We start from the raw sequence: 16420 nt of genomic DNA on the forward strand, positions 1-16420 counted from the left end.
GGTCTTTCACGGAAATTGATACACAATGGAGAGAGAGAGAGTGTGAGAGAGTGAGGGAGAAGGAGAGAAAGCAAGAGAGAGAAAGAGAGATTGCATTTTTTTTTCAATTGTAGTATATAACATAGCAAAAGAAATTTAGGTTTCGCTCCTCCCACCTCGTAATTCAGGTGAGTTCATCATGCATTATTCTGTTGTACCTTTTCATTAATTTACAAAGAGGATAATTTTGCTGTCTAGGTTACTTAAATGCTTTGAGGCTGACAAATGTGATTTATGGCGAAATGGCATTTGGTTCTGTAGGAAGTAGATTCTACCAGGACAAGCGTTGTCCTGAAAACGAGCACTGTGAGTAAATGTATTTCTCCCACTGATGTGTGTGAGACATAAAGATTGGCGCTGGCAGTATTTGTTCTGTATTGTTACTTCCCTTTTTGTAAAACAAGCATAACCTTTTCTGGGTTGTGAGCTGAATGAAAGGCATACATCAGCATTTTGTCTCACTTAGAAATAAAAGTTAAAAAAAAATCATCAAATAAGCATCTACAAGATTATAAGGTAAGAGAGAGAAGTAGTATCTAGTCCTATCTTTGGTGTTCTAAACAGAGCCTTCTCTACAGTGGGCGGGCGGGCGGGCGGGTGGGGTGGTGTCTGACGGTGCCCACGGGCTGGTGGACACCATCCTCTTCTCTATGAATGCCCAGTGTCACGAGCGTGACCTGTTTCTGGTTTGTGGGCAGTGCAGTGATTGACTAAACCCCATTCAGAGTTTTTCTCACCCACCCACTCTTGCTTTCAGATCAACAAACTATTAGTAGGTTAAGAAAAAAGAAAACAGTAATTAAAAGTTGCATTGTTAAACTGTGTCCCCTGTGTTTACAGCAGTTTTTCACTAAACCTGGGACTGTGAAGGGATTACAAAGAAGGTGATTAATATAGTCCTTTTTAAGGTTATGTGATTTCTCCCCCCCCACCCCTCCCCCATCCCGCCCCGCCCCACCCCCGATGAAAGTGGAAAGACCATGGCAATAGAGAGTAAGTGGTCACTGCAGTGTCTTCTCCCTTCAAAAGATCCAACTGCTGCTGAGGTAGAAATTGAATGTTGGCGCCCCCTAATCCTCTTCTGCAGACTCTTGTGAGGATGTCTCTTCAGTCTCCTCCTGGAACACACAAAGGGCACAAGCATTACGCCGTGGACCTTCTCACTAACAGCTCCGAGCTGACCTGTTTCCACAGCACATTATGTTTGCTTCAAAAGAGGATGGTGATGATTGGCAAGCCTCCCACTCCCAGGGCTTCTTAAACTGTAATTGAGGAATCAAGGTGTTGTTTTTTCCCAGAGCGACCATTAGTCACTGTTGACTTAAGGCTTGACATGATGGTGGCTGGTAAGCAAATTTAATTGTTTGCAGTCCAGAGAACATTAGGCCAATACAGGCTTACCCACCAATTAGAGTATAAAAGAAAAGGATATATTCTTCCCAACAGCAAGCCAGTCACCAGTTAAAAAAAAAAAAACAAAAACAAAAACCCCGTGTACAAAGAAAGAAAATAAAGTTAAGGCAGAAATAGATCCACCCTCCAGATATTAGAGATACTAGCTGACACATTTACAGGGCTTAATAAATGCTTTTAGGGACTGGATATTATTATTCCCACTTTACAGATGGGAAAATCAGGCACAGCAAGGAGCGTACCTAGAGTCACAGGGGCAGCAGGGCTGGGATTTGGGCCAAACCAGACGGGTGCCAGAACCTGTGGGTGACTGTGACAGTGCCATGGGGTGGTAGCGTGAGAGCAAGAGCAGACACAGAAAGGACTTGCAAGAGTTGACTATTAACTTCTTTCCAAATCGATTTCCTCATTCTTATATTTATTAAAGCACATTTTAAGATAGTGACCAAACTTTGGCATAAGTGCTCATTCTCAAAACCTAAATCCACATCAAGCAAACACTGAATGGTGCATTAGCCAAGCAGAGAAAATCTAATATATATGTTTTTGCAGGCCCTCCTCTTCATATAAATCTAATTCCTTCTTCTCTTTTTCTTTTTCTGATTCCTTATGGCCCTGGAATTTATTGGAGTTTCTGCAAGTTGGCTTGAACTGCACAGTTCTCTTTCCTTTTGCTTGTTTAACAAATGTGCAGTACCTTTCAGGACATGGGTGGTAAAGCAGAGACAATAAACATTTCTGATAAAAGTGTCGTTAGTGAGAGGATGATTTTTATCAAATGCTGCACATTGTCTCTTAAGAGGGCCTGTGAAAAAGATCTGCAAGAAGAGGTAAACATTTACTCCTGCAGCAAACTGAGCCCCTTTAAGAATGGTCAGCTTAAAACAGCTTATAACAGTCTTCATACTTTAATAGATTTGATTTTCCACATGGCTTCATTTTGTCTGGGTGGCTAACTGATACAATTTATACCTCTCTTCCTTTCCCAGGTCACTACAGTACACCATTCAGTAAAGAATGCCTTAAAGCCTGTCTGCATTATATGACCAAACTTCCATTCATTAGTGTTTGAAACACTTCAGCTGTGAAGGGGCTCCTAAATGCTACCATGTGTGACGCTTTTGCGTAAAAGCAGCAAACGGGAGGGGGGAGCCTCCATGAACCAGCACTCACACACTCACATGAATGCACACACACATACACACACTCACACACTTTACCCTGGGCTTTAATCACAGGCCACTGCTTACTACAAACCCTTTGCAAAAGATTTCAAACATTCTCTTCCCCTGAAGACTGAGAGAGCTGTAAATCCTGGGAATAAACACACCTACAAATGAATGGATTACAGCCTATATATATATATATATATATATATATGTATACATATATAAAACCACAGCAGCATCAAGTCATGAGATTTCACACCGGTTTTGTTTAGTCTGCTTTGGGTTATGTGGGAAATGTGGAACGGATGAAGCTACCTCCCCTCTCCTCCCAACCCCCAAACTGCAGGCTTCACATATTTAAGCAGCAGGTTTATACCTCTTGATAGGCAACAGGCCATGACCCCGAGGTTCTCCAGGAGTCCTGGCCACAGAGGAGGATGTGGCCTGATCAAAGCCATGGACAGACGAAGGAGAGACAAGCCAAGGTTCAGCTGGCCTATGACCTTGTCTTTTCACTTAATATTTAAATTCCAGAAAGTCACCATAGCTGTTCAGCAGATACGCTCTTCATCCATCCCCAAATGGCTCACTTCTCATCATGACATGAGGTGTGGACCTAGGTTACCACCCTAAAATAAGGGCTATCCTGTAAAGATTGGCAAGTATATTTTATTTCTTCTCAGGGTTAACCAATGAATAGAACTCAATCAAGCTGGAAAATCTCCTGGATGTAATTATTCCATTTCCAACTGCTCAATTTTTCTATACTACCTGGAAACCAAAGTACTTTCAAGTCCAGAGGGATATAGAATGTTCAGGCCATGAACTTACAAAGACCTCATAGTAGCTGCAATGTGATGGGTTTTTCAAAACATTCTCAGAAACTTTGTTAGATTGGAGTCTATTCAAAACCCCGAAATAGAACTAACTCATCTGAAAATGATGGTCCCTAACATTGTTACCTTTAACAGTTCTTAATGCTACCAGGAAAGTTGTTTTATTGCTGTATGTATCTTTCTGCTGACCTTGACATTCTTGTACTAGTAGCTGTCAGATGTCTGGGCACATAACTAGGATGGGATAAGGTGGGATTCTCACTCTGTCAAATGTTTACAGGTAATGGGGCTTTCACATGCTCAGAAGAGAATGATGGTTTTCCTCAAATGTCTAGATGGTGGAGATCTCTCTCTTCTTGGCTTTGCGCTGACTGGCCACCCTCCAAAGGACAGCCTGGCCCCCAAGTGGATGACGCTGCAGGGTGTTTGGCATTTCTCTGCAAACCACTGTTCTCAACTGTATAGTGAGTGGCCTTTTGCTACATGTGTAGCTGCTGTGACCAAACGTGTTTGATTGAGGGAAAAAAATCCTCCCAGTCAGGTATAAAGATGAAGTTGGAAAAGCACCATGGGCTGCTCTGAGTGTCATGGCCGGATGGACCCCACAGAGGGCCTGGCCACCATTCAAGAAGTGGACAGAAGCTGGGTGTGGAGGAGGGAATAAGCAACTGGCTGTGATGTCCCCAGGGGACCATCTTTCCATTCCAGCATAGGTGGGAGGGACCCCTGAGATTCAATCCTTTTCTCTAACTAGAAGACACTGCCATTTAACAGTCAATAGCTTGTACCTTAAGATGTTTAAATTGTTTCATGTTTGAAACATATGGCCAAAGGACCTTTGATCCTGTGTAGCCCCCCAAGAGCAGCTTTGAGGTACGAGGAGACTGAAATTCTGTAGCCAAGAGTTACCCTTTTCTCATTAGGGGCTTGTAGGCAAGGTGGGAAGGCCCAACAGCCCAGTCTGGTCAAGGAGGGTTACCCGTGGAACGGGTTTCAGAAATGTAGGATGAAAGGCCTTTTCTAAGCGGAAGTGTGCAGTGACATTTTTATGAGCACCAGCCGCTAAGGCCTCTAAACACTGAACAGCTCCCCACCATCCACACAGCTACTTTACAAAAGACAACTGAGGCTGCACCACACCGCAACAAAAACACGTGAATTATTTTGGCAGAAAATAGATGAGAGGGAAAGGAAAGTGGGCAGAATTAGAGAACTGTATTTTACTTATGACTAGTGGCAAATTGCTCTCATTTTGCTTTAGTTTTTCTTTTGTTCACAAAAAAGGAATTTAATAAATTTAACTCTTTCATTGCTTTCATTAACATCTAGAAATATTCCATTCTTTTGATTTGGTTCAACACAATGCATGAGGCAAGCACTTGTGGGTATTTTTTTTCCATTAATGGATTTGGAAGGAGGAAGACAAAAGCCCAAGATTCAAATTTGTCCCCTAATGCCTGACAGAATTTGCAAATGTCTCAAGAGTTTAATCAAACAACTTACCACACAGCCACAGTGAGGGTTGCATTGGAGGAAAACTCAATATTTAATGCAATAGCTAAAGCTCTGGGTTTCATTTTCAGATGCAGACTAAACAGCAGGTTGACAGTGGAAGGGAAGCCAGTGGATTCTAAATAGAACTGAGAAATGGCAACCCTCTCCAGGCAAACCTCGGGAGTTCTGTCCCCATGATGCCCCTCTGTGTGTGGGAAGGCTTGCAAAGTCACGGATGTCCATGTTGGCTTTAAGAAGTCCTTACTTCTCTCCACCCACCCCCCCACCACCCCAAGATAAAGAATTCTGCACCTCTTTTGTTATAAAATGCTGCAGTTAAAAATACATTTGTAGGGCCTCCCCTGTGGGGCAGCGCTGGGTTGCGAAGCTTCCTGCAGCCTCTGTTGCGCCGGTTCGATCCCTGGCTGCTCCCTGGCCACCTGAGAAGGGTCCCGCATGGCGCGCAGACCTCTCCTGCGGCCCGCTGCTCCCCTTGTTAGGGGGAAAAGGATTTCCTAAAGCTAACTCCATACAAGCTTTGTGGACTCCACCCCCATCCCAGGCCAAAGCCAAAGCCACTGGAAACTCCAAATCCTGACACCACCAAAGGGAAGGTGGCTGGGACCTGAGGGTGGAGTTAAGCTGCCAGGTTGGTATAAAGCCAGACACGTGGGCTTTGGAGGGGTCCCCCATTTTGGCTCTCTGGCAGCTCGCAGCGTTGGGCCAGCTCTGAGAGTGCTTTTTGGGTTTCCATGTCGGCGGATCGGGTAGGACGCATTCAAGACTTTATTTCCCTATTTTCTCCCTAAGTTGTACATTTTCCTTATTTCCTTTTCCCTTGTAAATAACCCTTTTATTAACCTTTTGTGTGTGCCTGTAGTGGAGTATTAATAAGTCCCTTGTAAGCGCGCGGGTGAGGACCCACAGCCAGGCAACCCGTTCAATATCGGGGCTGCCCTATAACACCCTCAGCAGTGTACTTCGGTCCTTCTGCCTGCTCTGCTCCCCGCTCTGGCTCTGGTGAATTCTCTCACTCTCCTGCGCTTCTGACTGTACCCAGTGCTTGTATAAATAAATAAACAAATACATCTTTAAAAAAAATACATTTGTAATGTAAGCTGACTTGCCAATAAAACTACAAACACCTGGTAATCTAGAAAAAGCAGTTACAGCTTAATGACATATCTGTTTTGTCATCTTAGTGTGTTCAAGTCCTTAAGGACACATCTGATAGTTTCTCACGTTCACCAAATCTCCAGGCACTCTCATCAGAATTGCAAGAATGGGCTCTCCTCCTCAGCAGCAATGACCAGAGACCAGTTTTTCAGGTTCCATCTGCAGCTAAGAGACCTGAGTTTTTCTATTTCCCTGTCAGTTATTTTAATTTACTTAGTGGAAAGTGATTATTTCCTCCAACTAGGAACACTTTATATCAGATTTTTTAAAAACATGTTAAATGGAACATATTTAAGCCACATAATTTTTTGCAAGTGTAAAAAATTCTGGCAAAAATGCTAGGAGGGAAATAAGTTTTGCAAAAGGAGTCTTACAAAAGTAGGGTATTTATGGACTCCATTTTGACTTTATGTACATGGAAATACACAAGCACCAGGACTACCTTGCAGATGTTATCATTAGCTTAATAAAGTCATTTTTTTAAAGATTTATTTATTTTTATTTTATTTTATACAAGCACTGGGTACAGTCAGAAGTGCGGGAGGGTGAGAGAATTCACCAGAGCCAGAGCGGGGAGCAGAACAGGCAGAAGGACCGAAGCACACGCTGAGGGGAGCAGTGGGCAGCAGGAGAGGTCTGCGCGCCATGTGGGACCCTCCTCCGATGGCTGGGGAGCAGCCGGGGATCGAACAGTTGCTGCAGAGGCCGCAGGCAGCTTCACAACCCCGCGCTCAACCGCTGCGCCACCGGGGAGGCCCTAATAAAGTCATTTTTAAGGCCTTCTTGGGGGGTGTTTAGGGTAAAGAAGTGTTGATCCTATGTGTCACTCACCACGGGCACTAAACCCAGCAATATATCAATAGCAGGCAAGTAACTTATTCTCACTATGTTAAACCAGTAATGAAAATACCCTTCTGGCTGTCCTACAGAGTGTGAGAAAAAATGTGACAACCAAATGGGAAAGCTTAGAAAAAAAACAGTAAAAAGCCTGTAACACTACAATGTGGAACTTTGATTATTAATTATCATTACTCAGTATATGTCTATTCCTTCATCTGAGGTTCAAATGATAGGTTGTGGCAAAATAATGATTACTACTATAAAATAATGCTTCCTAAAGAAAACAAACTAAGACAGCTTAGATTTCTAAAATGTACTCTTTTTTGTCTTGTTCCTGCCCTTGATCTGCATTGCGGTGCTGAAAACATTGCAAACAGAGGTACATTCATCCCTGGGATACTACAAATATCATTCCTGGGATGAAGGGCTATTTAAAAACATCTTCAGAAGGGAGTCATATTTTTCAGATGGGGAAATCATTTTCTGTAAGTTTCTGGATCCTGTGAGTCACAATTTCTGAGAATCACGAGCTTGGTCAATTTTCCACGCCAGTTCTAAGTCTCATTGAAGAAACCTCATGTTTAAAAAATAGCTAAAGATGTAGCACAAGAATTTTTGCATGCAGGAAACATTCAGAAGAAGGAAGTTTGCTTCAATATTTCTAAAGCTGTTGAGGAATGTGTTTATTTTTATGCAAAGTAGTTTTAAAAGATGGTTAGGTTAAAGGCTGCTGAATGGTTAGGTTCCAGCTGTGTTTATTGATAGCATAGACTAGGGGAAACCTTTTGTCTTTGATTTCTTGATGCATAACATTTTGCATAACTGTTGTATTTGTTGTCAGGGAACAGAGTATTTCTGGATTTTTAAGTCATTATTGCACCAAGTGTTTTTCATTATTCTGACAGGATTTCTGAATAAGATTATGAAAGATCAGTAATAACAATAAGTCATAATTATTTACAACTTATAATTATATTTGTCAAATAACATTCAACAAATATTTGTGTGTCCAGAAAACATTTCCTGACTATAAAGAAAGTATCTTGGACAAAGCAACTTACTTCTATTCACACTTAAAGATTTTCTTAGAAAGACTAGGTTTTAAAGCCAGATATATGTATTCATATTATTTTGAGTCAGCAAGTTCAGACAATATAAGAACTTTTCCATCTTAAATAAAAAATTGTTTTTTTTTTCAACTCACATTAAAAATGCAGAGGAAAAAACATTTTATCACATGTACAGGAAAGGCAGGCAGATATTAACATTTTGTTTTGAGCCTAATCCACAGACTTTGCCACATAGTTAAAAACAATCATACTCTTAAAAAAAAAAAAAAAAGAAACTCCTATAGGAAATCTGTCAAGTCTAGAAATACTAAATTTCACCTTTTAAACATTTACATATTGTTTCAATTTGAGAGATGTTCCTTCACTTCTGTTAGAAGTTTTCATCATCTCTGCTGTGACATATTTTCTACTAAGGAACAACTGTCTTCACCTTGCCAATATTCCTTATTCCCACTGCTAGCTAAGCTAACCATTCCCTACATTTATAGTTAATAATCATTTTGATATGCGAGTTCTCCTTATCTTATGCTGTCATATTTCCGAGCTACCTCATTGAAAGGGTTAAATGTTGGTTTCTGCTTTGTTCTTTCCTTCTCTCTTGACTTTTGCAATGTCAGCGGTCAGGGGTTAAATAAAAAAATATTTCCCTTACAACAAAACAGTGCCTGCCACTCAGGGCTGGCTTTGATAGAATTCTTCATGTTTTGCCAGTTGGTACCAAACATTTATTGGCCCACAAAATGTTTTACCAGCTTGAAAGGGCAGAGGTAGGAGCAGAAATAAATCAGTACTCTTTATGCCTGAGGTGATATAAATCACCATGCTCCCTGAGTGAGCACAAGAGTGACCATTTGCAATTCTGATTTATTATGAACTATTTACTGCATTGGCCAAAGTACCCCGTAAAAGATGAGTGTGAGAATGGGAATGCTCTTCCCTCTGCCTCCTGCCTATTTTGTACGTCTAGACGAAAAGCCCCCAGTAAAAATGCCTTCTTTGAGACCAAGATGCTGACGGCCATTCAGCAACTTGCTTGTCCCCAAATGAAATCTCTCATTTTGCTCCAAACAATGTTTAGGTTGTCTGAAATATTAACATCCTTAAAACTGCACTTGAAGTCTCTGTAAAAATATTCACCTTCTTTTTTTGAAAGGGGGGAAAATCCCATGATAACCAAAGCTTACTGTGATTTCTTTGCCCTGTACACACCACCCACAGAAGATGTTACTTGCAGGTAAAAGCTCTATTTCGAAATAGAAAGCTTTGTTTCAAGTCTTTTAGAAATGGAAAACTTCCCAATTCTTTCACTGGGACATTGAAAAGGAGCAGGTTTCTTCCTGTCTTAATTGCCAGAGGGTTAGTTTGCCACAGCTATACAAGGCGGAGGAAATTGGGTTGAAAAGAAGGAGAACTGTTAAGATTTTAAAAACCCGTGTTCCCTTTGGGTAGGGCACAAGTAAGGGGGGGAAAATGTCTGAATTATATAGAGTCACTTCTAATCTCCATTTAGAGCCTGAAGAGGGGGCATCAAGAAAGTGAGATAACTGATAAACCAGCAAAACCATTTTGGAAGCCTGAGATGGAGTGAAATTTAGTCTTAGGAAAATAAGAACTTGAGAAACAAAGCTCCTTCTAGCAATAACAACAACCTGATACTTCTTACGGTTCTTCTTAAAAAAAAAAAATGACGACAACACGAAAAGCTATCACCATTTCCTACTGAAGTTAAGAATGTAATCCATATGGCTGAGAATTCAATTGCCTCAAATTGCTAAAAAACCAGGAAATGAGCTAATTTCTATTTGTTGCTTATTTTAAAACATTAAATGAAAATAAAGGCACGTTCCCTAGTAAGCTTAGTTCACTGGTTTTGGAAAGAAAAAGTAAGTTGATGTGAATTTTGCAGATTTTCTTTCTCTTTTGAGATTTTTAAGAGACTATTAACTTTCCCATTAGGATCATGGGGACACATGAGGTTTGCACTGATGATACCTAGTGGACAGTCCAAGCTCCCCCCACCTCACCCTCCCTGCAGTAGGTTTTCCATAAATTTTTATTCCACTCTAGACATAGGTAGTTAATACACACAAACATAAATGCATATTTATACTTTGAGATTGATCCTAACTCTGAATTTTTTTCTCCTCAGAGTAAATTTTGCCACTTTTTATTTGTTTCAAGAAGTGGCATTTTTGAAGCTCTGTAGAGGCGTCAGTATTTGGCATCAGGGTGCTTTACAATAAAGTAATTGTAGCTGCACATACATGTATCACACATTCTATCCATTAGGAATCACTTGTTAAAAAACAATCATTATTTTAGGGGAAAAAAAAAGCAATTAAAATACTGGAGTCTTCTAAAAAGATGATAGTTTTGAACTAATTGGAATTATAGAATTTTCTAGAATGGAAATAAAAAATAAAAAATCTAGCATCCTAAAATAAGTCAGCACATGATAATTAATCCTTGTAATTTATGTAATTAAGAGAAGAGCTGCTGATGTGATCCCATTTCAGAAATGAGTGAAAAGGCAGAGAGAGAATTCACCCAATGATGGGGTCAGAAAGTAAAAACTATGTCTCCTTTCATGCGGATGAGCTCCTTTCTCCATTTTGCTTTATTTAAATAAAATTAATTGATCTGTCATTGCTTTACAATATTGTATGTTTCACTGGTACAGCTTTATACCTTGACAAGTATATAAACCTTACAGTACTTACCACCAAAGTCCTAGTGCTGTTTACACCATCAAATTGACTCTATTCACCCCTCACTTCTCTTTTCCCTCTTGTAACCACCACATATTTCTCAAAGTCTAAGTGATTTTTGTTGTGTCTTGTTACTTCATTTGCTTATATGTAAAATATTTAAATATGCTAATATCTTCACCACCTTAAAACAGAACCTGAATACAATCCCTCAAATTACTGTGGCTGAAGAAAGAGTAAGAGCGTGAATTAATGCAGCTGTCACATGGAAAAGCTATCTGGGAGGGTATTTTGAAAGAAACATGGAAAAGAACGAGATTCTTTTGAATGTAACGTAAAATTTACATTTTTCTCCATGAACTCCATGTAGTCCTCATGTTTATATAATTCATCACAGTGTCTTTAGACAATATAGATAAGGAAGCCAAATGAACTCATGTTCATTTTTCTAGTTCTGAATCTGAATTCTCTTTTTAAGGGCAAATTTGGAGCAGGTTCTCTAGGACAGCCATATTGTAGACCATCCCCTCTATCTGTGGCTTCTTTGACATTCCTGCTTCTCTTGGGTAAAATTTGTGGTTTTACTTATATCATTTCTTGGTATATTACTGCCCAATTTACAGTCAGCTATAGCCACATTCTTTATCTCAACCCATGATCTGTTTTCTTCACTACATTTGAATATACCATTCATTTCCTCTATAACATTTTTCTTTCTTTATCCTAATTTATATTTCTAGTTTTTCTTCCACAACTAAACAACAAAAACAAAATCCAAACCTCTGGGAATCATTCCCTTAAATAACACATGGCATTCCACTCATTCATCTATATTCCCTTGTGCCTCGTGTTCAATGACATTCTGTGGTAGTTTGTTCAAACTTCTTCTTGTGTGTGTTCACCAAATGCCTTCATCTCTGGCTGCACATTAGAATCACTTGGGAAGTTCATTAAAAAAATACTATTGCTTGAGTCTCCAACCCAATAAGCAGAATCACTGGTGGGTGGAGTCTATAGTCTATAGGTTAATGTTTGGTAACTTGCTCTTCAGGAAAAGAAGTCTTGGTGTGTAATACTTGTTACTTTCCATGTTGTAAAGACTCATCACAATGGATTGAAAACTACCTATTTGACATCACAGAATGTAGAAGCTGGAAGAGAGGCTCACTGCTGGCTCATATTGCTTAATGCACCACAGACTCTGCATAATACACTTAGATCTGCCCTTAAAACCCAGAAGGGAGGACTGTAGGACTTTCTTATATTTTAAGAACAGCTCACACTTGGCAATCATGATTAATTTATTCTTCTGTGTTCTTTACAATATACTTCCTCAATAAATAGGATTCTTATGTTTCTATCTGTAGGTTATAGTTAGGTCAGGGAATTTCAGGCATAAAGAATAACAGGAGTAAAGTTGGTTCCTATTTTGATTTTGCCAAAGACTTCAGAGACGGTGATTCAGTCATTGAAGCATGACCTGAGACTTCATCAATCAATAAAACCAGTATAACTTAAATTTTCCAGTTTCCCAGACTTTGGATGGGGGGTAGTTTGGGATCATCAAACATTATGGAACAATTCAATGAACAGACATATTGGACATCATGATGTATTTTGCAGACAACAAGGCCTGTATCAAGTCAATGGAATACAGAGAGTTAGGTGGTAAAGACAAAATTTGATGTTAATGAGTTGTTTTAAATGTGACCTTGAAGTGAAGGTTTTATTTTTAAAAGCATATTTGCTTTGTGTATTTCAGGTCTTTATCTTTTAGGCTTTTTAATGATATAATCTCATACTATGTATTCCTGACTCTGAAGCCAATTTTCAAGAATAGTGCAATGCTGACAAAATCAAAACTAGAAAAATACAAATTAAAGGTTTAATTTGGTCATATTTTTTCACTTTCCTTTTCATATAAACTGGAAGAAAAAATCGTAACTGCCATCTCTTACCTGAGCAGGCTTCTTCTGAACAACTTGTTGTGGCTAAGGAAGAAAAAAAAAAAGAACTGTTATATTTTAAAAGGAAACATGATGAAAACAACTAAGTATACATGTTTTAAATATAGACCGTTGTCTGCAAAGTAAAGAAGAAAAATTCAAAGTTCAAATGTTTCATCTAAGGTGAAAGTGTGCTTATTCATACAGGTTAACTCAGTTAAATAATTCCCAATTAAAGCTCTGGCATATATATATATGTGTGTGTGTTATACACACACACAGAAACACACACACACACACACATTTATATACTAGTTATATCAAGATAAACTTGCTTCACTTTATTTTTAATCTAATATCAAAAAACTTAGGGAGAGTAGAGGCCTAACTTGTTAATATTAAAAAAATACCTTTTATTGAGATATAATTTACATAACATGAAATTTACCCATGTGAAGTGCATAACTTAATCTTTTTTAATGTATTCATAGGGTTGTACAATCTTCAATACAATTTAATTTTAGAGCATTTTTATCTCTTCTAAAAGTAACCCCACACCCATTAGTGGCCACTCTCCATCCCCTCCTGCCTGCCTAGCTGCCCTCCCACCCCTAACTGACAATCTATGTTCTGTCTCTATACATCGGCTTATTCTGAGCATTTCACATAATATAATCATATGATCTATCATCTTTGTATCTGGTTTCTTACACTTAGCCTAATGTTTTTCTTGGGTTGTCTGTGTTGTAGCATACATGAATTCTTCATTCCTTTTCATCATTAAATAATATTCCATTCTGTGGATATACTACATTTTGTTTATACTGCATCAACCTATCAGTTGATGGACACTGGATTGTTCTTACCTTTCGGGCACCATGAGCAATGCTGCTATGAACATTCATATACAAGTTTTACTGTGGACCTGCATTCATTTCTTTTAAAGATTTATTTATTCATGCATACAAGAACTGGGATACAGGCCAGAGGCATCGGGGGGGTGGGAGCATTCACCAGAGACAGAGTGGGGAACAGAACAGGCAGATCGACTGAAATACACTGCTGAGGGGAGCAGTGGGTAAGTCAGGAGTGGTCTGCTGAGCCATGTGAGTAGCTCCCTGGCCGGGAATCGAACTTGTGCTGCAGTGGCTGTGAACAGCTTCATAGGCTGTGTCTCAACCCTTTGTGCCACCGGGGAGGCCTGACCTGCATTCATTTCTTTTGGGTAGATAGCTGGGAGTAGGATTTGTGTGTCCTATAGGTAACTCAATGTTCAAATTTTTGAGGAGCTGCCAGTGTTTCAAAACAGCTATACCATTTTACATACCTATCAGCAATGTATGAAATTATTCTCTGATATTGTAAAATGTGAACTTGAAGTTTGGGCTTTGATGGATTACTTCCAGTGCTCCTTCTCACATATGAACATAAGCCTCACTGATTCTATCTACACATCCCTGAGATTTGTGAGTGCACTGAGTCACCCTGCTATGGACAGTGTCATGCTTTCCGGGTACAAGTGAAAGAAACAAAATGGCTACATTTCTCCCAAATACCAGAAGTGAAGGCAAGTTTTCTATATCCTGGGGGAGAAGAGCTCCAGTTCATTTTTCTTCCTCTAGAATTTCGGTGATGATGTGATGTTTTATTGCTTATTAAGCTATGTTATATAAAAGTCATCAGTCTTTTTTTAAAACCATGAACAAGATAAATATAAAAGAAATGGTAAAATACTTTTTGTTCACTGAAAAAAAGTTCTTCCCTTTGACAATTACAGTAGAGATGACATCATAAAGCCTGGGTTTTAAGATGATGTTTTTCTCCAGGTTCAACTGAAGCAAGGCTGATTAGGACTTCTTGCCTCTTAGGATTCAAAAGTGTGTGCTAAGAGAGTATTCATTTCAAAAGAGTCATTTGTAAGAACAGAGCACTTTTCTTCCTTCTCTTTTTTCCTGCCGATTACACCTGTACACATGTTTACTCCTAAACCGTTTCAAATCCCCACACATTCTTGCAGGCTGACTGGTTCCTACTGCTGAGAAGTCCCCCTCCTTTTTTGGCCCGGGATCCCACATTCATGTGACTCCTGCACACTGCAGGGCTCAATGAAATCCTCTGAAAGGGCTGCCAGCTCACCCAATTTTCCATGAATTAGGTCCTGACACTTCAATGAGGGGAAAGACAATGTCTGAAACTCTGCCAGCCCTGGCTCCCAGCCTAGTCCGTGTCACAGAACTTCTACCAGCTGCCCTTCCTTACAGCACTTCATACTTTTCAGACCACCAAACAAACAGACCCTTGAATACTTTCAATGCTGGTTGGATTATGGCTGCCACGATGTTTTCCCAGCCTCTGGCACCCAATGGCTCCAGACTGTGCCGAGAAAGATTTTTGTTGTTGTTATTTTGTTTTGTTTTTATTTTTATGAATGGCTTTGGTAGAAAATGCAGACAAAGCATAATACTACTGCCATTCATAAAAAGGAAAAGGAAACAAACTGCTGTCTGGAAATCTTTTGGGACACCAAACAAACTGCCAGACCCTTATCTTCCTGGAGGCGTCTCCTAGCTCAGAATTGTGTTGAGACCTTGAAACCAGTTGCCCCCAAGGTGCTTAAAAACATGGTTGACTACTATATTTTGATAAGAAAAACTGAATACGATCAGCTATGCACATTAATCTTTACAGTGTTTTGTATTCTATTTTCCTCTGCCTTAAAAAGTGAGCAGTATTTTGCACATACATTTCCCATAGAGAACTAAAAGTCCTTTTTATTTTTAACATCTACCCCTCTGTAACTGGAAGGGCCCAGGCCTTCTCATTTCCATTTTCTCACAGGGCAGTTAAGGCACAGGGAATTTAAATAACTTCCCTGAGATCATTTTCTAAAGCTACAATAATTTTAGTCTTCTAATTCTCTTAATCCCCTTATAATGCTCTAAGGAAACCTGTTCTCTTCCTTAAAAAATTAAAAATCAAATCTGGATCCCATCCAGGAGGAGAAGCCCTGACTTCCACCTCCAGATTGCACCTTCTTCTTGGTGATCTCCCAAGTGTCCCCACTGCTACCATGGCCTGGAAAGCCCAGGGCTTTCTCAGCAGGGTACAGCTTTCAGTCTCTTCAGCTGCTGATGAAAGGTGGAACCCAGGGACAAGAGTTAGGCCTGCAGGTCCTCCTACCAGACCCATTTGGAGATTCTTCTTTCATCATCAACTGTGGAGGGCCCGAAGAAGTTCCTTTCGAAGGCAGGGATTTCATAATGACATTTACTGAACAGAGAGCAATGCCCTTCAAGTAGTTAGACAACTCTGATGATTTTGATTCCAGTAAGTCTGTGCACCTGGTGAATTTATACAGTTTAGCAATTGGTCATTTGGGATGCCAACCTATCAGGGCACTGAGATTTTGAGGTACTTGTGTAAAGAGATTGTTACACTTTTCTAAAAGCTTGGAACGAAAATTTCTTACTCCACAGTTGCATTTAGATTTCTATAATACAATGGATGATGAAGAGCTTCTTTTAAGAACAAGAGGCATCAACATCAACATCAACAACAGTAAAAGACTTTGAAGAAATAATTTGAATTAATATAATGTTAAAATAACAATTGAGGGGAACTAAAAGAATGTATCATGTAAAGATTAAGACGAGCCCTCTGAAACTGCATGGATTTCAACGTGTTATTCTCTGTAGGTTAATCCTTAGACTGGATGAGTTTACCAAATTG

The 16420-nt window shown here is 39.6% G+C and overlaps 1 protein-coding gene across 2 annotated transcripts in view; it reads right to left on the reverse strand.

Moving 5' to 3' along the window:
* Positions 1-1109: 1109 nt before the first annotated feature.
* Positions 1110-16420, reverse strand: part of HMGA2 (high mobility group AT-hook 2) — a gene marked incomplete at both ends in the record, with an annotated part of 126261 nt that continues 110950 nt past the window's right edge. The window contains 2 exons of one of the 2 annotated variants that reach the window (XM_084255208.1): positions 1110-1154; positions 12704-12736. In XM_084255208.1, the coding sequence (XP_084111334.1) occupies positions 1110-1154; positions 12704-12736 (78 nt within the window). Of the gene's footprint in view, positions 1158-12703; positions 12737-16420 lie in introns of both variants that reach the window. The other variant, XM_084255207.1, reaches the window with a different exon arrangement.

This window comes from Talpa europaea (assembly GCF_964194135.1).
Source record: "Talpa europaea genome assembly, chromosome: 15".
Lineage (NCBI taxonomy): Eukaryota > Metazoa > Chordata > Mammalia > Eulipotyphla > Talpidae > Talpa > Talpa europaea.